Raw genomic sequence first — 23,654 nt, 5'->3', positions numbered from 1 at the left:
AGTGCCCAGTATTACTTTGACTATTTGCTCTCCATAATAAGTGAACAGCTCATGTTAAAATGCCTTGGCATTTTACACATACTAAATAACCATTAAGAACTGCATTTCATTTTGTGGTTACCTGCCACATATAAGTACTTCCATATAACAGCAAGCCTTTCTGCCTATGCTGCAAGTAGTACATCTATGCACCATTTGAGCTCCAATCTTTAGTCTTTCATTTAAATAATCTTAAATAAAAAACAATTAAAGCGCCATTTTAAGAGTATCTTGCACATTTACTCGCCCATAAGAGGCATAGCTTATCTTTTCCATGTCATTTGAAAACCAATCTTGCTAATTTTGTTGTCCAGAGACAGGATGATGCCTGCATCTGGGAATACTTGCTAATATCTACTGATAGTGTTGTATGAAAAAGGCCAGCAAGATGTACTGGTAAGAGTTTTGGACACGTGAGAGTGTTAGAGCTATAACCGACATGTTGTGGGTGGAGCTAGGAGCACCTCGAGAAGCTTATGAATTCTACTCACGAAGAATTCACTGTGTAGGTGCACTACCTGTGTGACAGTATATACATCCTGACAAGGAATTTAAGGAAGAGCAGGATAAATGTGGGGGGGAAGGTAACAATCCATGCTAATGGATACTTCTATGCTTAAAACATCTGAAACAAAACAAGTCTACATTCAATTTTCTTCCCATGAGTCTGCAAACACTGCCCTCAGCCTTCTCATAAGAACAGCCCTGCTGGACCAGGACCAAGGCCTATTTAATCCAGCATCCTGTTTCACACAGTGGCTCACCAGATGCCTCTGAGAAGCCCACAGGCAAGAGCTGAGGGCATGCCCACTTTTTTGTCATTGCTCCCCTGCAACTGGCATTTCGGGGCATCTTGCCTTCTCAAAGAATAAAGTTGTTAGGCTACAATGTTCCCACCAAACCCCCCCTCAAAAGATCTGATAATTCCAAATACATGCATCATGTTTAAGCATAAGGAAGTCTTTGTCACCCAGCATACTCGCAAAATCTGAAAATCAAGATAGGTGGTATGTAACAAAGCAACATTTTCCCTCCAGGTCAGATTAGCTAATAATCCTGTGTTAGCCTCTTTAAGCTCTGTAGGCACTTCCAGTATGCTAAGGACAGCTAAAGATCATTTATGTGGGACTGGGTCTATATAACCCAGTCTTGCAGTATGGGCTACACTTGGTTTTGTTTTGATATATTCTACTCTGACTTTAGGAGGTATTTCACGAGACAATCCCAAAGAATGTGGTTGAAAATAAGATGCTTACTCTCTGAATCTCTTGCTGTGAATTTTGGTTATGGTTGAAGATGCCATTGGACTTCCTATTCCGGAACTGGCAGGTGAGCCTTGAGACACTGGAGTCATGCAGTAGGGAGAGTTCTGGCTTGCTGGAGACAGCGAGGTATCGCTAGGCACACTGAGGCCGGTTTCTGTAACAGAAGAGAGATCAGGAACAGTTGTACACAGCACCAAAGTAGTTATTTGTGTCAACAGATTCTTATTTCTTGTTTTCCCCTTCCATCTCATCATGACATATTTAAAACTGGAAACAAAGTCTACCTGTATGTATTTAGTGCCCAGCTGAGTTGAAAAAAACGGATAGTGCTACAGATTATTCAGGACTATGAGCGGATAGATCCAGGCTTAAGCTTTATGAGGAGAGATGCTTTTAGGGTGGAAGTGCTGCAGTTTGAATGCTTATTTGGGCACTCTCAGCTATAGCTAGTTTTTACCATGGCCAAAAATTGTTTTAACAGTGAAGTTGGGCTACACTTCACTGAAGAGCCACATATGATCATATATGATGTACGAGTAGGGGGCCTTTCATGGCAATTGAGCATTTTGCTGTGGCTACAGACATCTTTTAGAACTGCGTAACTTGCATGTTACCATGAGGAGTTCTGACCTTCTTGAGATGTTAGTTCTTCGGACTGGTTGGAAGTCAGAGTCAGATTCACTTCTTGCTCTTCGTCAGCTCCCAAAAGGCTATGATCCACAGATAAGCGGCCTTTCTTCTCTTCTCTCTCTTTCAAAATGATCTGAAACAAAACAAGAACTAGGATGAAGTTCTGAACATTATTTGCCACCTCCAGGTTCAAAGGCAATATGCTTCTGAATACCAGTTGCTGTGATACAACAGCAGCAGGAGAGGTGGTCATTTGCCTACATCCCACTTCTGGGCTTCCCAGATATATCTGGCTAGCCACTGCAGAAAACTGGATGCAGGACCAGATGGACCTTTGGTGTGATCCAGCAGTTTTTTCTCTAGGAAGCAATAACTTGTTTGCTTGGTAAAAAGAGAGGACGACTTCATAGGCCATTTTTACAAGTATGCACAAAGGCTCATATTCCAAAGATTTGGAGCCACAGATGCTCCAAAAATAGCAGCATATGAAAGCAAATCCAAATTTAAATACTTGGTGCACTTTTTTCAAACTATTACTACTTTGCCTTCTAATATCACCTTCCCTTCTAAATTGAAATTTACCTCATAAAAACCAGTGCCATTTACAATGACCAAAGTATTTAGGGTCACGAGCGTTCCTTTCCAAACTGACTTAGAAAGATAGGCGAGACATTTGGGAGAACTGACCCAGCAAGTTCCAAGTATTTGGAACACTCTGATATAAAGAGAAGGGGGCAAATTTCTCATGCCCCCCAACACAAATATAAAGTTCTGTGTTGCCTACTAAGTAGTCATAGTTTACCAGGTCCCAGGGTTTGATCTGAAGTTGCAGAGGTTTCCTTCTCATGGCCTCTAGAAGAAGGACTTACCTTCTACTTGGCTCGAGAGCTTTTGCCATTATCTCGCCCCCTCTCCATCCTGCTTCATCACACCAGGTACTGCCCTCTCCTGCTGCCACCAAGCCCAGACCCTATTCCACCAGGCCCAACCTCCTGATCAGTAAGGCACCATTCCACAGCCTTCAGGCTCCTTGGTGCAATTTACCTTTTTAAGTGCTGTGGGGCGCTTCAGCTTTGAGAGTTCTCTCTCTTTCCCTCTTTTCACTTTGGGGGCAGTGGAGTCCAGAGGATTGAGGCAACCCACTGATGGCTGTCCTTTAGTTAGAGATTTGCGATTGGCAGGTTCTTTGGTATGGAAGGGAGCAGCGCTGCCAACTAAGTGTAAACAAGATAGCCATTACTCTAAAATATACTGCTGAAAGAACAACATTCTCAAGGTTTCTTCACTGATCTGTTCTTGTTACAAAAGCCCTTTTTCTTCCTTGGAAATAAAAAACAGATCACAAGGTCAGGCAAGCAACACAATGGAATTATTCTGTTTCCAGATGCTTCTATCCAGTCTTCAGTTTAGCTTACTATTGCAGTGTCATTTGCTTTCTGTTAGTCACATCAGATTAGCAAAGCACCAACTGATATTCCTCAGAAGAAATGTTTTCTCTGTGGAAGTAGACCTATTCAACAATCATCTTTAGAGGCCATTAAACACTTCATTCAAAGCAGACTATATACAATATTCCTAGTAGGCCAATCGTAAGTAAAGCAGTTTCTAAGACATGCACCTTTCTTGTTTGCTTATCAAGGGCAGTCTCCTAATGCGTTCACTGCTATGAAGCCTCTTTTTCAACAATATCCTGGATTTCCCAAGAGCCAGTAGACCAACAATGCAATTACATTCTGTTACTGAAATATGATTTCATAGAGCTAAGTTCTATGGACAAAGTAATTTCAATTGACATATTTTACATTTATATCCTGCTCTTGCTCTAAGGAGCCCACAGTAGTGTACAGGGTTATGTTTTATCCTTGTAACAACACTGCGAAGTAAGTTAAGCCAAGGGATAAGTGACTGGCCTAGTCACCCAGTGAGTTTCATGGCTGAACAGGGATTTGAACTCTGGTCTCCCTGATCCTAGTTCAACACTAACCACTATACCACTCTGGTTCTTATACCCTGTCTTGGTTCTCATACACTGTCTTGAATGTCTAGCAAATAGTCCAAATGTGTGCATTCCACATTTTTACAGAGAAGCAATAGTTAGTTGCGACTAAGTCCTGCTGAAATTAATGGGCCTTAGGTCAGTCATAACTCACTTATCTCATTTATTTCAGTGGTGCTTAGTTGTGACTAACCTAGTCTGGATCCTGCCCTATGTCTTATGCAGGTATCTATAGGATGATTCAGACCTAACATGGAGTTCAAGTTGGAAGAATTCTACTTAAAATTCTGGTCAGGAACAAGGAGAGGAGATCTGGTCTTGTGGTAGCAAGCATGACTTGTCCCCATAGCTAAGCAGGGGCTGCCCTGGTTGCATATGAATGGGAGACTAGAAGTGTGAGCACTGGAAGATATTCCCCTTAGAGGATGGAGCCACTCTGGGAAGAGCAGAAGGTTCCGAGTTCCCTCCCTGGCAGCATCTCCAAGATAGGGCTGAGAGAGATTCCTGCCTGCAACCTTGGAGAAGCCGCTGCCAGTCTGTGAAGACAATACTGAGCTAGATGGACCAATGGTCTGACTCAGTATATGACAGTTTCCTATGTTCCTAAGCAGAGATCACTCTATATGGCCATGCCATTCAATCCTGGTTTATGCCAACTACAGTTCCACATTGAACCAGAATCTGAACTGAAAATTCAATCTTTGGTTCAGATCCTGGATTATTCTGCAGTGATTATTAGAATAGAATAAACCAGGATCACTCAATTTGGGTGCAGTGGACAGTCTTGGCTTGTTCCTAACCAGAACTGAAGGTAGTATTCTTCCAACTCTTGGTTTGGAGGCGCAAAGAAGTAACTCAAAGCTAGGATATAAGCCAGGCTCTACTTTATGCTTGAACAGGTCCACTGCTTAAATTCCTTCATGTTCTGTATATCACAGAAGAGTATTCACAAAGCAGGAAAGCCAACTCTAGTAACCATGTTAGCTTCCAAAGTAAAGTCTAATACCACACTTGTTAGTCCACCATGAAAATAATAAGAACTCAACCTTTGCAAGGAGATAGGAACCCAGCCCAGTGTGGGCAAAGGCGGATTGGGGAAGCAACGTCTGCTTCTCTCCTCTCTCTCTGCAAGTGTCCTTTTCCATAGGGACATATTCCTGGCAGAGAAAAGGGCATTTGCAATGAAGGGAGAGAAACAGATCACAGAATCGGAGATCGCCTCCACCGGGATGCAAGCCAAGCCTCATGTGCAGCTGGCCGACTGGCTTCTTGTGAGGGCACAGCTCTTGGGCTGCCTTGGTAAGGCTGTGCTGCATGTTAGCCAGTGTTAGTACAGGAATATCCTTGGATTGAGGTCAGCAGAAAAATATGTGGCTACAAGGCTAGCCAAGTAAAACACACCCACCTGTGTAGGAGAGGGGCCTGGTATTTGTGATCTGGCGAGCTTTCATGGCTTGCTGCTGTTTTTCAAGAGCTGCCAGCATGTCCCCCAAGTCTAACTGCACAGGTGTTTTACTCTTCTTTCCAGCAGCTTTTGAAACAGCTTCCTATAACAAGATGGTACAGTTCACCTTTAGTGCGCAGAGAGATATAAAGTTTGGAAAAAAAGGTTGATCATTTTCTTAATCTCAGGGGCCACTCTGAAGCGGGGAAGGCGGGAGAGCTGGAAGGGTGTTTTTGCCATGTGAACCAACTCCCTTGTTGACAGTCAGGCTCTGTACAAAGGCTGCTGTCTAGGAACAAGGGTGTTGCAGTTTTTCAGGAATAGCCATGGCATCTTTGCCTCTTACAACTTGAAAGCTTATTTCTTTTTTGTAAGAATGATACCTTCGGAAAACCTTCCTACCACATCTTGATCGGAGTTCTGTGCGTTTATTGGGAGCCAGATAAAACTGCTTCAGGAGCTATACTCAGGCAGTGAATTGCTTGCTATTATGATATTTATAGTTAACTCCAATTTAAATATATAATGCTCTCAGCTGCAACACTGGAAGTAACAGACCTGTAATTTCCTCTGCTCCATGCTAATTTCTGAATATTCTTGAGCTGTGGCCAGTGCTGCTGCCAGGGCTTTCTTCTTTTGGCTTTTTGCCCGTTTGGGAACAGAGGTGGTGATCGGAATTGGAGTCTGTACTATGTTGATTGGAGAGTTTTCAGGTAAGTCATCCAACTAGGGGTAGGAAGAAGAGTGGGTGAAGTTAGAAGCACAGCTCACCATAAATAGAGGACTTCCCACAGCTAACCCCACTTCCCAAGCCAGCTCAGCTGTATCAGTTTAATATTTTATACTTGTAGAGTGCTTTCCTTAAGTGGCCGATGCACTCCTTGTCTGAAGGTTATAGGCCACCTCCAGCCTCAAAGGCACAATGCCTCAATACCAGCTGCAAGGGAGTAGCAGTAGGAGAGAGGGCATGCCCTCCGCTCTTGCCTGTGGGCTTTCCAGAGGCATCTGGTGGAGCACTGTGTGAAACAGGATGCTGGACTAGATAGGCCTTGGGCCTGATCGAGCAGAGCTGTTATGTTCTTATGAGTGAAGTAATTCAAGTATAATAAGGGCTGCCCTTTATTTTTGCTTCTTGTAAGCCGCCCAGAGACGTGGGTTTCAGGCAATATAAAAGTATGTTAAATAAATGATAGTCCTGACAAATATATTTTGTGGGCTGTAGTATTCATTGTCAGTGAAGGAACTTGCGACCATGCAGGAATCTACAAATAGCAGATTTCCTGGATTTCTTTTTACAAATCCTTTCAGTCACTTTCGGTAATCAGTGCAAAATAAATCCACAGAACTCAGTCAATTCTCCCACACAGATTGGAAGGCTGCAGGGAGGTTGAGCAGCGTTTATGACATGATCACCTCAACCAGTATCTTTTACATACTGTTTTAATTGTCTGATTTTTAATATAGTTTTAACCTTTTAAATTTTAAATTGTTATAATGTTTTAACCTTTACTTGTTGTTTTTATTGTTTTGTTGTAAACTGCCCTGAGACAAGCGTTTTGGGCAGTATACAAACATGTTAAAGAAATAACTGAATAAATAAATAAATAAAACAATGGGAGAGTGTTTTTCCTGCACCGGGGGAATGTGAATCTTTAAATGGGATTTTAAACAAACTACTTCACATAGGATTAAAAAAACCCAACACCTAACGGTGACCCGCTTAATGGATTATAATACTAAAAAATGCTATGCGATTTAGGAAACATTCCCATTCCACACCAGCCAACTGTGCCCAAAGAAAACTGAACAAGTTACACAGACTGAAAAATAAATGCAACCTCTTATTCTGCATAATTTATTCTGGTTTAGCCAGTCACAAGTAGAGTCAATGAGGAACTGCAAGGCATTGAAGTTGTACCCTCAGGCACCAGAAGCTTGTTTTCTCATTTTATCTTTAGCAAAAACCAAGGTTCTCAGAAACCTTGAATTCTGGATCTCATACCTTCTTCTGTGCCTTTCCTGTACTCTCACAGAATATCACTGCTACGGCTTGTCAGTAAATATTCAGAATACCCTGTGTAGAAAACCCTTAACAGCTAATCTCAGAATTATCTCACAATAGGATAGTAGCACTTTTACCCACTTACCACTTTGGGTGGATGTTTTTGCTGTATGTTACCACCTTTAGAATTCCCATTGTCACTAGTTAACTCGGGAAATTCTTCTTCATCCTAAACAGAAATTGCAATACATTTTAAAATGCATTATCTAGGCTCCATTTCTAGCAGACAATAAAGCACCACTCAACTAGTTGTGTGTGTGTGTGTGTGTGTGTGTGTACACACACACACACACACACACACACACACACACACACACACACAAATAAATAAAATTGCCTAACCTGAATTATTTGTTGTTGTTTAGACAAGCGTTTGGATGGCCTGCTGTTTCATTTGTTATCTACTCTTGGCCGTCTTCTAGTCTCACTCCCCACTCAGTGCAGGAAATTGCTACAGCATCCCTGAAGATGACTCTGCCCAGCCTGTCTGAAAAGCTCCAGCAAAGGAGAGCTCACCATTGCATAAGACAGACAGTTGCACTGTCAAACTACTCTTACAAGTTAGGGAATTCTTCCTAATGTCCAACATAAATCTGTTTCCTTGGAACTTCAATCTATCAGTTCTACTCTTGCTCTCAGGAGCAACAGGAAACAAGGCAGCTCCTTCTATGTACAGCTCTTCTGATATTTGAAGATGGTTAGCATATCATTTCTCTTCTCCAAAATAAGTTTCCCCAGCTCCTTCAACTCTTCCTTGTGGGACTTGGTTGCCAGACCCTTCACCAACTCCCATGTAAAACTCCCTTATTCCTGTTCACAAGCTCCCGGACCTCTGTCCCAGATTCTCCCTGCCCCATTAAGCTTACTTGTTGTTTTATCATCAACTGATCTGCCAATTTTAGAGTATATTGTTCTTTTTACAGATGTCAGCAGACTTGGGCACTTCATTAAGTGGAAAGGTGAAATGAAAATCTCTTAATGAGTAGTCATAAGGTTTTAATTACTCAAAATTATACTAAAAACTAAGCAGGGAAGACTGAAAGACAGGATGAGCTGAAAACCTATAGAAGGAAACTCATGGTAGCGTTTTGAGGGAGGAGCTTGTCTGCTTTCAAAACGAGCATGCTTATTATATGGCGTATGAGGCCACAGCAGGATTATAAGGCAGCTATTGTAACTCAGAATCTCAAGGAGGATCTGCATAACTGTGGTGGTCATAACATTAACAAACGTACCTCAAAATAGAGAGGCTCAGGACTCTGCTCTGTTCTGTTAGACTGGCTTATGGTCACAGGCTTCTCAAGTTTCTTCTGCAAGTCCTGCCTTCTTTCTGAAGATGTGCTATGTCCCCTGCATCTAAAAGCGGGCTGCAAGGGCACATGAAAAAAGGAATATACTAAGCACTAATGCTTTTTAAACTGATATCAAGAAAGCACTTCGTCACACCAAGTTTCAAAGGGCATGTGATCAATATTAAGACTAATAGTACCCCTACTGCCCTTTCAGGTTTCAAGAACTTAAATTCCACTGGATCAGGTCCCATCACCACAGAGAACCATGATATATTTAGTTTAACTCTGATTAGTTCCTATCTCTGAACCTGCACCAGTCAAACTGGTTTATTTCAGCCAATAAGTCATAATATGAACCCAAGGATTGAAGTCTGCTTGTTTTTCCATCTATGGCCTCACACGATATCCAAGTGCACAATAGTGCTTTAATTTTGCTTCTCCCCACACCCACCCAATAGCTCTGCTATTGCAACATTCTTACATAGAGAGGCAAATCTAAATCACAGGAGGAAAGTGGAAGGGGTAGAACTTGTCTTTGATGAATGAAAAATGATGCCTGATGAATGAAAAAAAAAAAATCCCGACGAGTAATGTACCAACATAGCTCGATGAGTAGAAAATTGTGTCTGGCTGGTGAACAGAGCCAACATTTCTTCACCCCTGGGTGGCAGTTATATCATCAAACAATGATATGGTGAAGCAAACCAAGATTTGGCAATAGTCTGCAGTGCCAACCCAGGTTTGTTAAATATACCTTAGTTCCATGCAATGTCTTAGTTCCATAACTCACACATTCTGTGATTACAGAAGTGAGGCTTCACCAGTAGAAGGCACAGCATACAGAAGGTTTGTGCTGCAAAGGCTAATGTAGAGAACTAGTAGTTCAACCCAAAGGTTGGATGGAAGATGTATCTGAGCCCAGTTGGGCTTAAGCAGAATAAACATGGGTTAGATGTTCCCCCAAAATGCAGCACTGATTCAAATGATTTTATATGATGGCATCATTTTTCAAAATATACTTACACTCCAGATAGCTTTATTTTGTTATATAGTAGCTAATGCAATACAATACAATACAATGCTGCCTATTAACAGCACAAACTGTGCAAATTATATGTCAGAGGTTAACAGAAGTTTTGGAAAGACTGGACAGAATTAAAAGCACGTTAGAGGAGCAAAAGGAGAGAGAGAGAGAGATTGGAAAGGGCATGTTGTACCAAGTCAAACACAGTTGCAGTCTGAAAGGAGGAACAAAAATCAGGTTACTCTTCAAATTCAAATTCCATCTGTGGTTACAGAACAAGGATCAACTCCAAATAAGCCAACAACAACTTATGGCTCTAGTAGAATATTGTAACCTAAAAATTACATAATAGAGAATGCTACCTTAAGTGTAGGGAGTTTGCATTACACACAGAACACTGTGCAATCTCTTGGGCAGTTCCTGCATTGTCAGATCAGCAATATTGATTTATCTTCAAATGAAATATTACCTAGGAGACCTGCAGTTGGAAGGCTTTTGCTCTCATTCCACCAGCATGTATTTCCAACTATGCTAATTTAAATTGTTTTGGGCTACACTCCAGATTTTTCCAAGAAGAGTATTCTCTGATATAACTCCAGTGCCTTTAGTGATGCCAAAGTTATACAGCCCTGGTGTAGGCAGACCTTGACATGATACAGCAAGGCAAATCTGTGCAACACTTTGTGCACAGAGCTACTTAACTTTGCAAGACATACAGAAGTTAAACATCTTAGATGTCCCCAATGAAAGTATACCTGTGAATAACTGCTCGGCTCAGCTTGCCTTCCTCCTCTTGAAAAAGCTGGGGTTCTTTCTATCCAAGGTTTCTTCTGTGTTGCCTGGGAACTGACGTTTGCCCAACTGACACCAGCTGAAGGGGAGAGCAGGGTGAGAAGAATATACCAAGCTTGCAAAAACAGAGAAAACTACATAAGAAAGAAAGAGGTGAAAGACATAGCCCAGTGTATACAATAAGGAAAATTTATGAAAGCCTCTTTAGTAGTTCTACACATGATCACTATGTGTAGCTACTACTCCCATGTTTGCTGCCTAGGAAGTTTGACATTTTCTTTTTGATCAGAGATATCTATACTCTTCTGCAGTAACTTTGTTTGTTATTAACAGGGTACCATTATGATCCAAGCCTTACCTGCAGTTGTGATAGAATGTAAATATTCATGCAGAAGGCTTGGAAAAATGGCCTTGGTCCCAAAGAACAGCAAGCAGAAGATAACTTAAGTGCTGTTCCGTGAACTCTTACTAGGGATGTGCACAGAACCGGTTCAGAGACCCTGTATGGGCCTCTGAACCAGTTTGAAGAACCAGCGGTTCTGCCAGCTCGACGGCGGGGGGTGTCTAGCTTTAAGAGTGGGGGAGGGTGCACTTACTCCTCCCGCCGCTTCCCCCCCGCCGACATCTGTTTTTTTTTAAAAAGCCCATCGGGGCAACAGCGAACCTCCCTGCCGCCCCCGTTTTCCAAATATGACCGGAAGTCTCCGATGCGCCTGCGCATGCTGGAACAGGCACATGCAGACGCATTGGAGACACACCCCCACTCTTAAAGCAGCATGCCCGCCACGGTTCTGAGCACATCCCTAGCACTTACACAAGCAGTAGTGGAAGACCCTTGAAGTGCACAGGAAGACTCTTGCATAATGTATGCAGGTTGCATTACTATGTGATAAACATGGTAAATAAGGAGGAGGAAGACAAAGTATAGCACAACCTATAGAGGGCCATTTAAAAGATTTGTATTTTGTATAAAATTTTGCACAAATGAAGGAGTTTTGCATCTGGGGGGTGGTCATTAAAAAAACCTATTTTTCCTTCTTCAGAAACAGCCCTTCTGGGAGAAGGGCACCTTGGAATCTAAACCATCGTCTAAGAGAGGGAGAAGGTTAGAAAGAGGAGAGGTAGTTAGGTGGACACAGCAGCACCTACAGCAATAAGCACCACCCACCCAACACCACAGTGACTGAAGGTATTTAAGAGAAAAAGCAAGATTTTAGAATACCATATGGACTCTGAGGAATAACCTGGGAGATCAGCATGTTATACAACTGGAATGAGTGTTCTCAACTGCTTTATTGATTTTTGCTTTGTTTTGGAACACAACACTGGCAAATACACAAAAAATAGCAAAGCTCCATCAGATTGTCTTAATCAGGCAATACAGAAACTGTACCTGAATGTATTGATGGCTCAATGATCTGAAAAACAAGACAAAGGTCATTTCAGTTTGTTTATTCTGTGGCAATCTTAACCTGCTGACATTTATTTACTTACTTACATACCGCCCACAACTTGCATGTCTGGGCGGGTTTACAACTAAAATCATTTAAAAGATTAAAAACATTTAAAACCCAGTATTAAAATTATTTAAAACGATAAATCTAATTAAAAGCCTGGGTGAATAAGTGTGTCTTCAGGGCATTTTTAAAAGTTGCCAGAGATGAGGAGGCTCTTATTTCAACAGGGAGCACATTCCAGAGTCCAGGGGCTGCAAAGGAGAAGGCCCGTTCCCAAGTAGCCACCAGACGAGTTGGCAGCAGCTGCTGGCAAACCTCTCCAGATGATATTGGCAGGCTGTGAGGCTCATGCCAAAGAAGACATTCTCTTAAAATACCCAGGGCCTAAGCTATTTAGGGCTTTACAGGTAATGGCCAGCACCTTCTATAATTCCTTCAATACAGGAGTAATATGGTCTTCTCTAATATGGTTCTCCCAGAACCAACCTGGCTGCCGCATTCTGAACCAACTGCAGTTTCCGGACTATGTACAAAGGCAGCCCCACATAGAGCGCATTGCAGTAATCCAGCTTAGAGGTTACCAGCTGATGCACCACTGTTTTAAGAGCTTTCATCTCAAGAAACGGCCGAACCTGATAAAAAGCACCTCTGGCCACCACCTCAACCTGGGACACCAGGGAGAGGTTCAGATCCAGAAGCACCCCGAGACTGATTTCAAGGGTTTTAACCTACATGGTCGCTAAGAGTTGACACTCACTTGATGGCACTTAACCAACCTACATTTGTTCCAGGAGATTCTGCAGTTCTTGAGGTTGCAGCTGCTGCCTGATTGCTATGTTTGGGACTGCAGTAGCCACTATCGCTATCAATGTCTGCTTCGCTTGCCCCTTGCTCGCTAGAAGATTCTGCCGGGTGGGAGGTTCGCCGCCGCCTGCCTTTGGGTTTCCAGTGTACTGCGGTCACACTCTCCGAAAGAGACTTGTTTGCAATCTCTGAGGGGAAATCTGCAAGGTAGAGAAAGTGGGATGGGAACAGTCCTTGAGCTGGACTCATTCACCTTCAGTAAACAGGAACTGATGAAGATTTATCACACAACAGTACCAGCCTCACCTGGAATCTGAGGTGGCTGTGCAGCACAGCCCTTTGCAAGGTATTTTTGCTGTGGCAGGAGATGGGGAGGATTTTCCCTTCCTACTACTGTTTTTGTGCTTGAGTTTCTATAAGAACTTTTATAGGTTACTGTAGGTTAGATATGCAAGAAGAAAACCTCTCATTTCTCCATTTGTTTTAGTATTTCTTTAGTTTCATTACAAATGAAACTACATTCCCCACTGATTTCAATGAGAGAACCACCTGCATTTTCCCTGCCTTGAACTATATTGGTTCCCAATTGTCATCAAATTTTCAGGCATTCCAAGATCTAAGGGACCAAGACCTGTCAAATTTCAGACGGACAGGTCAAAGAGGGCTCATTTTAGAGGCTGTTAAGTAGTATGCCAACTGCCAGTTTCCCGTTAATTTCAGCTGCACTTCTCTTGCAGCTAACTTTGCTGTTTTTGAACTAATCTGCCATTTCTAGACTCCAAGAATCAGACCTGTCAAATCTGAGAGATACAATAAAGGAGACTATTTAGAAGTCTAGAAGGGCCTCCTTTGAAATCTACTTTCCAAACCCCATGGCAAACCATTTATTCCTCACTGGCCCAGCATATTATTCAGATAGTGCCAGTATGAGATTAGATTGGGAGTTTCTCTCTAGTGGGGACACTTAGTTCCTCTGAAGTCATCATATCAAAGTCTTCCCACCTAAGTGCCCTTCCATCATGCCCACAGTTTTTTATTTCTATGTACCCATTAGTTTAAACAGGATTTAGATTGCATGTCTGTATGCCTTTTTAAATAGTGACTGAAATGGGGTGCCTTGTTACAGATGCCATTTACTCTTACAGCATTAAATACCATTCAAAGTGAGTTTTCTAGCAGCTCTCCTTAATTTTAGCAGAATAAGATCTAGTTTTGATGTTTTTCCACAAAGCGAGATCTCTATTCCCAGTGAAATGGGATCCTTTGGGGAAAAGAAATAAAGTTGGCACCAACAGACAAGTGCAACAGAATTAGGCTGAGTTGTTTTGTGAATTAAAGAAGAACTAGCCGACCGCGCCAGAGCATCAGTGTGCTCTTTGGGGTCAGCGGTAACCTCTTCCCCCCCACCACCACCTTCTGCCCCAATCTCCACTTCCAGGCCCAGCTGCCTCTCCTCCCCACCGCCACTTCTGCCCCCCCTCCGGGCCTTGGCTCCACAGCTGGGCCGGGCCCGCCGCTGTCTCTGTGGCCAGGCCTGCCACTGCCACAGCAACCAATCCTCCTGGGTGTGCCTCAGCCAATCAGGCCCATCCGCCGTCCAGCCAATCAGCTGGGTGCTGGGACGCACATTCCAAGGTACACCCAGGAGAATTATATATACTAGCCAACCCCACACAGAGCATCTGTGCACTCTTTGGGGCCGGCAGTTACCTCCCCCCCCCACTTCTGCCCCAGTTTCTGCTTCTGGACCCAGCCACCTCCCCTCCCCACTGCCACTTTGCCCCCCCGCCACTTTCTTTCCCCACTCCTGGGCCTCGCATCTGCGGCCAGGCCCGCCACCTCTGGCCTCCACGGCTGGGCCGCCGCCATGACAACCAATCCTCCTAGGTGAGCCTCAGCCAATCAGGCATGTCCGCCAGCCACCCAGCTGGGCTCTGGGACGCACATTCCAAGGCACACCCCAGGAGAATTAATATAATAGATTATATATATAGAAGTTAGGCAGTGGAATGGGAGCGGGGATTATATGTTCACTCCAGGGAACCGTACCAAAAAAAATCATCATTTGCCTGTCAACTTCACCCTTCACCTGCCAATCTTATGGCATTTTTATCTATGTAATGGTCCTTACCAGGACCATGTACCTCTGTTCTGTACAGTGCCTAGTACATTTTAGACACTTCATATATAGTAAACATGGACTGAAGATGGCTAAGCAGGCTACCATTTACCATTTGAGATGCAAATATGACTGACATCTGAATTGCACTCTCAAAACAGTTTAGAATAAGCGACAGCGCCTTCAGATAACCAGAAATTCTTTGAGAGCCAATCCAGAAGGCACTAACTACAATGTGAAAGTAGCCAAGTTTTCTTAAACACTGCAAGAGCTCGCAAACCTTGTCAAAAATAGACTTTCTGTGAATGTAATTTTTAAAAGCTAAAGTTTTTTCTGGTGTATGACTGTAGTATGTATGTGCTTTCCCAGCCTCAAGGCAGACAGTTTAAGAAGGTGGGAATACGAATACAGTTTCACGATGGGCTTCCAAGCCCCAGAGTGAAGAAAAACCACACACACTCATGCACTTGTGTTGAGTAAGGAGGAAGAGACAGCGATGATACAATACATCAGAATGCTGCCCAATGGTTAATGAAAGCTTGCGCTGGCAGATCAATGAGGAGCTTGTTCCAGACCATTGTTTGAGAACTGGCTGTATTACTCACTATTTCCAACACATTTCCTGAAAGATATAGTTCTTTGGAACTCTCTCACACCATGATTATACAAGGAAAGCTGCATGTAAGAAGGAAAGTAGAGGATTTGGTACAAAAGTAGCTGGAAGACACACACATTCTAGTGCCCCACCTGTTTGTTGACAAGCATCGACCAGCAATACAATTTTCGGCCTGTTCTCTGGGCCCGATGCACTTGTTTCTTTCTGAGTAGCAACACTTTTCACTGGAGGCCTTTTACTTTTTATGTGGGTCTGCGAAGGCTGCTGCTGCTTAAAAACATTAGCCAAACAAATAGATTAGCCAAAAGGACTTGGTTTAGGCAAGACTTAATCTTAAAGAAGGCTGTAATATTCCAAAGACACTCCCTCAATTGCTAGGTACTTGTAATTGCAGATTATGGAACACATTCTGCATAAGCTTGAGAATTTCTAACTTTGATCATCAGTTCCGATAACATGGAAACCATGCATGGTATTAAAGGCAAGCTTATACTTCTGATGTTCAATTATTGGAAACAATTTTTTTTAACTGTGGGTCCAGTTTGTCTCTAGAACAAGAGAGGCTTGCATGAGGTACTACAAACCTTAGCTTTTCAGTTAACAAAAAGAGCATTTTATTCATATTCTCATATATAGTTAGACAGATAGATCTAGATCTACACAGTATTCAGCAAGAAACAGGCTAAGAAGTAATGAAGCAGTTAAGCAATTATTTGACTTGCTTCATCTCCAAAAGCTCTGGGGAGGTAGCAACAACAACTTTTAAAATATATGTGCCATGATGGCCCAGAAGTAACAACTGAATCATCAGAACAAGACATTCAAGCTTGGGCTTTGTTGGACCAATGGAGGAAAGGAGCTCCAAAACTGTGGAGGAGCTGCCAACTCCACCACCCTATGTGCCCAATCAATTAAACTTGCTGCAAGATAGGACAGTACTAAGAGGTTGTACTTTACAGTAGTTGAAACAATTTATTATGGTCATAGACCAGCAATTATTAGACATACTGCTTCATACTGCCCAAGATGACTGCAGGATGTACTAAGCTTGTTCATTAGTTCAAAAATACTTACCCAACGTTTTCCTCGAGTATTAAAGAAATTTTTTTTTAGTATTTTTCATTAGCATATGAAAATACAAACATCAAATGGGTGTTCAGAAAAGTATACTTCATCCATACATTCCAAGATAAACTTTGCATTCAGCATCACCAGAAAACTTTTGTCTTTCAAGAGCTCAATGGGCTTACTTTTTGCACAACTGGCCCCCTGTTGGCACTTTTGCTCCTCTGGCCACCCAACGAAAAGACCTGACTTGGCTGGGTCGGGCGATCTGCACACTCCGCTGCCACGGTATTTATGGCACTTGCCGACTGAAAGGGTGCCGTGTATGGTGCCGGGAATGGATGATAGAAACCCATTACTTGAGCACATGGTGCTGGCATCAGTTGGTAATATGTGTACTCTGCAGAAACAGGTGGCTGAGCAGATATAATGGGGTAAGCAAGGTAGGGCCCAGCAGGATTTGGGTTAGGCTGTTGCCATCTCATGTCATTGTTATATAGCGGAAGTTGCCTGAAAGCATCAAAAGAAGAGTGAGGAAAGTTACTGAACAGTTACATACACAAGTTTGCTAGTAATGCATTTTCCCTGTAAAATGAACACCAAGAACTAGTTTTATGAATGCTAAGTGCTATTCGGTGTTCAACTGGCTCTACGGCTTGAAGGATGCAAAATTAACTACTTTTGTTAAACTGCACAAGCGGTTCTGAGACACATTCAGGAATTCTCAGCGCAAATAAAGGTCACTTTCTGCCTTTTGGTCTTGTCACAGCACACTGTGCTACTACACAAGGTAAAACCACAAGGTAGAAACTAGCAACACACACTGGCTGTGCTGGGGGTAAATTGGGTCAGCTGTTCTCTGCTAAATATAAGAGAACCATTAAAAATACAGCTAAAGATCACTAAGGGGAGGGGGTCAGTAACCATGCAAGGGTTGCAGTCATGTACTGAAGTTTAGTGCAAAGGTTCAATATTTTATGGAGAGCAAATTCAGTTTATTGGTCTCTCACAATTTAGAGAGCTCAAAAACACCAACATTCCATAAGGAGGCAGATCTACCTAGTATTTAAACTCATGTCTTTATCTGTAATAGTCAAGTACCTATTGGATTGGTTTTCTTGAACAAATGGATAGCAGGTAATCAGATAGCTGGGAATAGGAGCTGGTTCCACACCAACACCACCACTGTCATTAGGCAGCGCCATGGGCATCATAAGTGAATCAGGACCCTTCTTCTGAGGAATGAATGGTTCTACTTCAGCAGACAGTTTCACATTCTTAAAGGAAAGAAGAAACACTTTATTAATATGGCAAGGATTGTAGAACATTTTACAAATTAGCAGCACTTAAACGCATCCTAGCAGTTAGGCCATATTCAAAGATTTGCATTGTACTGGCTGTACATTTAATAACCAATCAAGTTATTCAAGCAAAATTAACTGCAATAAAAAGGTATGCTATCCTGGGGTTAGGGGAAACTCTGCACAGAATTTGCAACTGGCAAGTATTTAGAAATCAGCTCTTTCTTATATGAGCCTGGGATTACGGCAAGAGCCACCACACGGTCTTTACTTTAGTTTTGACAGTGTCCTAGGGACTAGAATTTGTTATGAATACTTTGCTTTCATTTGATCATAAAGTAAACTCCTTGGCTTACTTAGAGATAAGCTTCAAATACAACAGATATTTGCCTCACATTGTTTGAAGTTCAGTTTTGAGTCAGTTACTGTACAAGTCAAAACTGGATTTTATATGCTGGGTGTACGATTAGAGCACTGATGCACTCAGCTAGTCAGATTGTGTACTAGCTCTGCTGTTATGATTTCAGCAGTAGCAAGAGCTTTCCCTTAATATTTGCATGCCAGGCTCCTGCTGAAGGGAGAGAAGCAATGTTAGTCTGAATGCTGGCAGCCCCACTGAATTGTAAAATTTAATTGTAAACCGCCCTGAGCCATTTTAGAAAGGCGGTATACAAATCAAATAAATAAATAAATAAGTACCTGTAACACAATCCCACACACATTTGAATAGTTGACAGCCAATGGCAGAAGTCCTCACAACACAACTACAATTGCAAAACACAACTGAAACAGAGGGTAGCAATGAGGGACTAATTATTGACTTATGTCCATTGTATTAACAAGTTTAGAAGAACCTCTATATGGAGGAGGATTTCCACATGATGCTACAACCTATTACACCCACCCTACAGAAACCTTGTTGGCTACCAATTTGCTTCTGGGCTAGGTTTTGACCTTTAAAGCCCTACACAGCTTGGAGCCACCACCAGGGTATCTGTTGGGCCACATTTGGCCATATGCATCTTCCAGGGCCCTCTGTTCTATGTTTCAGGCCCTGCTTGCAGTACTGCCAGTGACCGAGATCCAGTTGGCAGAGACTAAAGACTGAGACTTTTCAGTTGTGGTGCCACAGCTTTGAAATGCCCTCCTGGATGAGCTTTGCCATGCTCCCTCCCTTGGGATTTTAAAGAAACACTTAGACCCATCTTTAGTTTTTGTTCTCCCCCTGTTGCCAGTGGGTTTTTAATCAGTAAATCTGGTTTTAAGTGGGTCTAGTTTTTAAACTGAATTTAATTAGTTTTATATTGTTTTATCCAATATATTGTTTGGGTATCTTTGTGAGCCACGCTGAGCAGCATAACACTGCAAGAGTGGAATAAAAATACTAAAATACAATGGTTAAAAATGATCTTTCAGCATTACAAAGAGATACTGCAGGTGTTAAAAGGATTCTCATTCAAGTTTAGTTTGCATTTAAATTCAGCTATTGATTCAAAAAGCCTGTCAATCAAGCCACTTGCAAGCAGCAATGCTATCCCATCCTCTGCTGTTGACCTGTCGAAGTTTAGACAGCAAGGAATCTGTCCCTTTGCTTATGTTACTCTAAAGCACCATGTGCTTTACAGCTCTATACAAGTCATAATCATGTAATGTGCATGTAATTTAGTAAAACATTTTTCACACAATAGGATTTTAAAGGGGAAACCTGAAATGGTTTTCATTTCAAGTTTTCAGAATGTATGCAATAGCTTGTTATATACATTGCCCTTTGACAAATACAGTTCTTCGAAGACACCATGCACAAAGATGCCTTTGTTTTCTATATAAAAGCTACTGTATTCTTTAGCAGCTGCAGAGACAGAAGATGGCACTAGCAGGAACAGGCTGGTAAACTTTGTCTTATAGTTACAGCACTGTGTTTAATCTTTAGACTACAATATACAAAAAACTTGCAATGGACATTCATTATTACCCATAGAAACAGAGGTCATGCTGTTCCTCAAGCAGCACAGCGCTAGCGGCTAAAGGCACCTTGTGTAACTAACACAAGGCAGATATATACGTACTGCATTATGCTCCAGATACAGAATAAAGTTGGGCTTTAAAATGGCTAACAGCTGGAGAAGCAGCTTAGTTATAAGTGTGACCTTTTTATCTTTAAGCAACATATAAAATACTTGTCAGTTTTTAAGATTGAGCGTCTTCAAGAAACAGGCAAATCATACTCTGCTTATTTTAAGAGCAGTTTTGTAAACACACAGAGAGAAACACAGCTGTTTGCAGTAGCCAAAGAACTCTAAGCAATACATCCTTAAGCAACGGGAAGTATGCAAGCTAACTGGAAGACAACTGGAACAGCCTGGGCAGTGGGTTGTTGAAATTCTGTCTTCTGTGCTGAAGACACACAATTTTTGATGTGGCTCAAGTGTATCAACAGAACATCCTGCAGATGCAGATCAACAAATACTGTATTGTTTCTTGAGCGGCATCCAACCAAAATATAACTGGGGCTGTAGCTCAGTGGAAGAGCATCTGCTTTCCGTGCACACAGAATAAGGTTCAATCCCTTGCATCTCCAGGAAGGGCGGGGAAAGAACTTGTGCCTGAAATCCTGAAAAGTCACCACTCAGTATAAACGATACTAAGCCAGAGGGACCAATGGTCTTACTCTGTATAGGACAGATTAATATGTTCAAAATGGCTGGTGGTCTAAAATATAGGTTAATGAAAGAGTCGTTCCTTCAGAATATGGGAACAATGGAGGTTTTTTTAACCTCTCCTGTATTGAATTTTCAAAAAAATTGACACAACTCTCCCCCATCCCCGACCTTGTTGCTCACTCATTGAAAGCTGAAATTGAGGTGGTGTGCACTAACAGGTTCATTTAAGGCACTTAATATAAACAAATAGTGTTGTATCTGTTCAGCATATCATAGTCCACAGGCGTAGGTTCCAAGTAAGTAATCGCTAGCCAAGAGAAGAGGATTCTAAGGCTGCTCTCCTATGTACACGTACTTTGGATTGTAGAATTTTATGAGGCATGCTCTGAGAAAAACATGCATAGGACTGAACTGCAACAAATTTGAAATCCAGGGAAGTTCACCCAGAGAAATGGTCCAAAGATTAAAGTATAGTTTGTTGTCTTTTCACTCAGTATTTCAGATTTCATTTGAAACTAGTGTGATTTGACTACAACAATGACACACTGTAATATAAGCTACCCAGAGATTTTATATGGGGTGGTATATAAATGCAATAAATAAAAATAATCGAGTCAATATAAAACTGTTAGTTGTCCCAAGCCCTTGGGAAAGCTACAAATTAATGTTTAGTCAACCTTAACTTAGGTTGACTGAATTAGGATTCAATTAGGATAATTAGGGTATCCAATTAGGATATTTTTTTAAATAACCAATTCAGTACCACCAATATGACAGACACATAAAGAGACATAAGCAACTGAAATACTAAGCAAGGTGGCACAGAACACTCAATATGTAATTTTCTTTAATCTTAACAGATGAGCTACTAAACAGGAATTATGATTGTGGAGCAACACTATCACCTCTCGTAGCTTGTTCTCATGAACACCTACTTTGAAGCAAACACTGATTCCTTACTCTCACACAGAGATGAAGTATTTGGAATGAGAAAATAAAGAATCCCCAGGAACCCTCCTTACAAGAGACACATTTAGGACAGGAGTTATGAAATCAAAGAGAGGCTTCAAAAAATTTAAAAAATTCAGTTTAAACCTACAGAAAGAGCCACGTTAGACTGCAGCAGCAAAGAAAGAGGATGTTCTCATGAGCAGCCAAGACAAGGCCAAGGCCTCCAAGCCTGGGCCTTGCTCCCTGTGAGAACCGGTGGGAGCCACACAGCTCCAGACAGCACCTCGGTAGCAGACACAGCTATGAAAACCAGCTGTTAAATGAGGTTAAGGGAGTAAGTGCTCCCTGTTTACCCGACTGTCAACACCAATTGCTTTCAGCCAGTGCTGAGACACTGAGGGGCGACTGTGCATCACCAGGGGGACACCCACAATGCACCATGCACTTGCATGGTGCATTGGGGGATTTCCGGCAGCTGGACAACATGCTGCCTGGAGCAGCAGTGGATCTTCTGGGCATGCACTCCACGCACCCAGCAACTGGGACCCAGTTGTCTGTAGGGAATGCAAGCTTCCGTAGCAAGGGCCCAAAGAGTGTTGAGGCACCTGACCTTAAAGCCCAACAAATTTATTGGAGCATAAGCTTTTGTAGATGGCAACGAGAGGTGATAGTGTTGTAGATGGCAATCTACTTAAGCAGATGCATGAAATGCAATCACCAGTAGGCAGGTGTGTGTGTGTGTGTACACACACACACACACACACACACACACACACAGGTATGGGAGGGGCGGAGAGTTGAAGACAGAAGTCAAAAGGAAGAAACTTAGAACTAGGTAAGCATGGTGACAATTCCCAATTTGCAGTAACAACCTCCTAGCAATGTTCAATTAAACTATGAATGTATCAAAGTCATTGCTACATAACCAAAAACTCAAACTTTCTGACATAGCTTACACTCCAGTGAATATCTCTCAATTACAATTCAAGCCCAAAACATGGGCTAGGATTGCATCCTTAACATGTGACTACACGCAACTGATATTAAGCTCCACTGAATATAGGATTTACTTGCATATTCTGTGAGGACCTAGTTGTAAGGATGCAGTATTATGCAGAATTACTTCACAGTAAGTCCCAATGAATGTAGTGAGACTTAGTACTGTAAGATTAATTAACAGACCACCTTTTTCTTCTTTCTTAAAATCATTTCACTGTTGGAAGGCTTAATATCAGTATATACATAATCTATATTTAGATAAATGATTGATTACCACTACATGAGAGCCATCATGGTCTAGTGGTTAGTGTTGGACTAGGATCAGGGAGACAAATTCAAATCCTCATTCAGCCATGAAACTCGCAAGGTGACTGAGCCAGTCACTTATCTCTCAGCCTAACCTACCCCACAGGGTTGTTGTGAGGATAAATATAATCATGTATACTGCTTGGGCTCCTTGGAAGAAGAGAAGGATATAAATGTAAATAAATAAGTTAGACCATTTTAAAAAATAGTGAACACTTCTACAGTTACCTGGATTATAACAAAACTTTGATTGTAAACCGCCCTGAGTTTAATTGTAAACTGCCCTGAGCCAGCTTGGAAGGGTGGTATAAAAATTGAGTAAATAAATAAATAAATAAATAAAATAGAGACCAGTCTTGGTTTATATCAGCTTGACTTCACCTTGTCCTGCTTCAGAACAGATGCATTACCCTTCAGGTTTAATTCCTATAGCTCCTTAACTTTTCCTGAGAAGTACATAAGGTAACACCCTAATTTCTCGTACAATTTGCCAACACAGAGAACAATGTGTTTTGAAGCAGGACATGATCATGTCCATAGTAAATTACATTTTGCACACAGTTTACGAGGCAGCACTTGAGGTCTTTGGCACATGATGCATGTTTGCAGAAAGTTTAGTGGGTACTTGCCTCCAGTTCTGAATAATTTTAAAATAAAAGAGTGATCTTATTTTTCATATACCACTTAATTACAGGGAAGGGTCCCATCATCAACATTTCAGCATGTGCTAGAACTTCTTCCTCCTCGCTTTACAGAGAATTCAAGTCATCTGCTGTAAAGACTCAGAGAGATAATAGTAATTTCCCCCCAAGAATGGCTGTACTTCTAAATA

The 23,654-nt window shown here is 41.9% G+C and overlaps 1 protein-coding gene across 2 annotated transcripts in view; it reads right to left on the bottom strand.

Moving 5' to 3' along the window:
* The window catches only part of SECISBP2L (SECIS binding protein 2 like), a 36,921-nt gene that overhangs the window by 8,233 nt on the left and 5,034 nt on the right, over positions 1 to 23,654 (bottom strand). The window contains exons 2-14 of one of the 2 annotated variants that reach the window (XM_053273037.1): positions 17,707 to 17,882; positions 16,791 to 17,115; positions 15,672 to 15,810; positions 12,782 to 13,005; positions 11,938 to 11,962; positions 10,508 to 10,623; positions 8,672 to 8,803; positions 7,522 to 7,605; positions 5,933 to 6,100; positions 5,336 to 5,477; positions 2,979 to 3,148; positions 1,935 to 2,067; positions 1,296 to 1,458 (exon numbers count right to left, since the gene is read on the bottom strand). In XM_053273037.1, coding sequence (XP_053129012.1) covers positions 1,296 to 1,458; positions 1,935 to 2,067; positions 2,979 to 3,148; positions 5,336 to 5,477; positions 5,933 to 6,100; positions 7,522 to 7,605; positions 8,672 to 8,803; positions 10,508 to 10,623; positions 11,938 to 11,962; positions 12,782 to 13,005; positions 15,672 to 15,810; positions 16,791 to 17,115; positions 17,707 to 17,882 — 1,997 coding nt within the window. The remainder of the gene's footprint in view (positions 1 to 1,295; positions 1,459 to 1,934; positions 2,068 to 2,978; positions 3,149 to 5,335; positions 5,478 to 5,932; positions 6,101 to 7,521; positions 7,606 to 8,671; positions 8,804 to 10,507; positions 10,624 to 11,937; positions 11,963 to 12,781; positions 13,006 to 15,671; positions 15,811 to 16,790; positions 17,116 to 17,706; positions 17,883 to 23,654) is intronic. The other variant, XM_053273038.1, reaches the window with a different exon arrangement.

Source organism: Hemicordylus capensis, chromosome 10 (assembly GCF_027244095.1).
Source record: "Hemicordylus capensis ecotype Gifberg chromosome 10, rHemCap1.1.pri, whole genome shotgun sequence".
In the NCBI taxonomy this organism is placed as follows: Eukaryota; Metazoa; Chordata; class Lepidosauria; order Squamata; family Cordylidae; genus Hemicordylus; species Hemicordylus capensis.
Note: the sequence above shows the minus strand (reverse complement) of the source record. Positions and strands in the feature narration are given on the sequence as shown.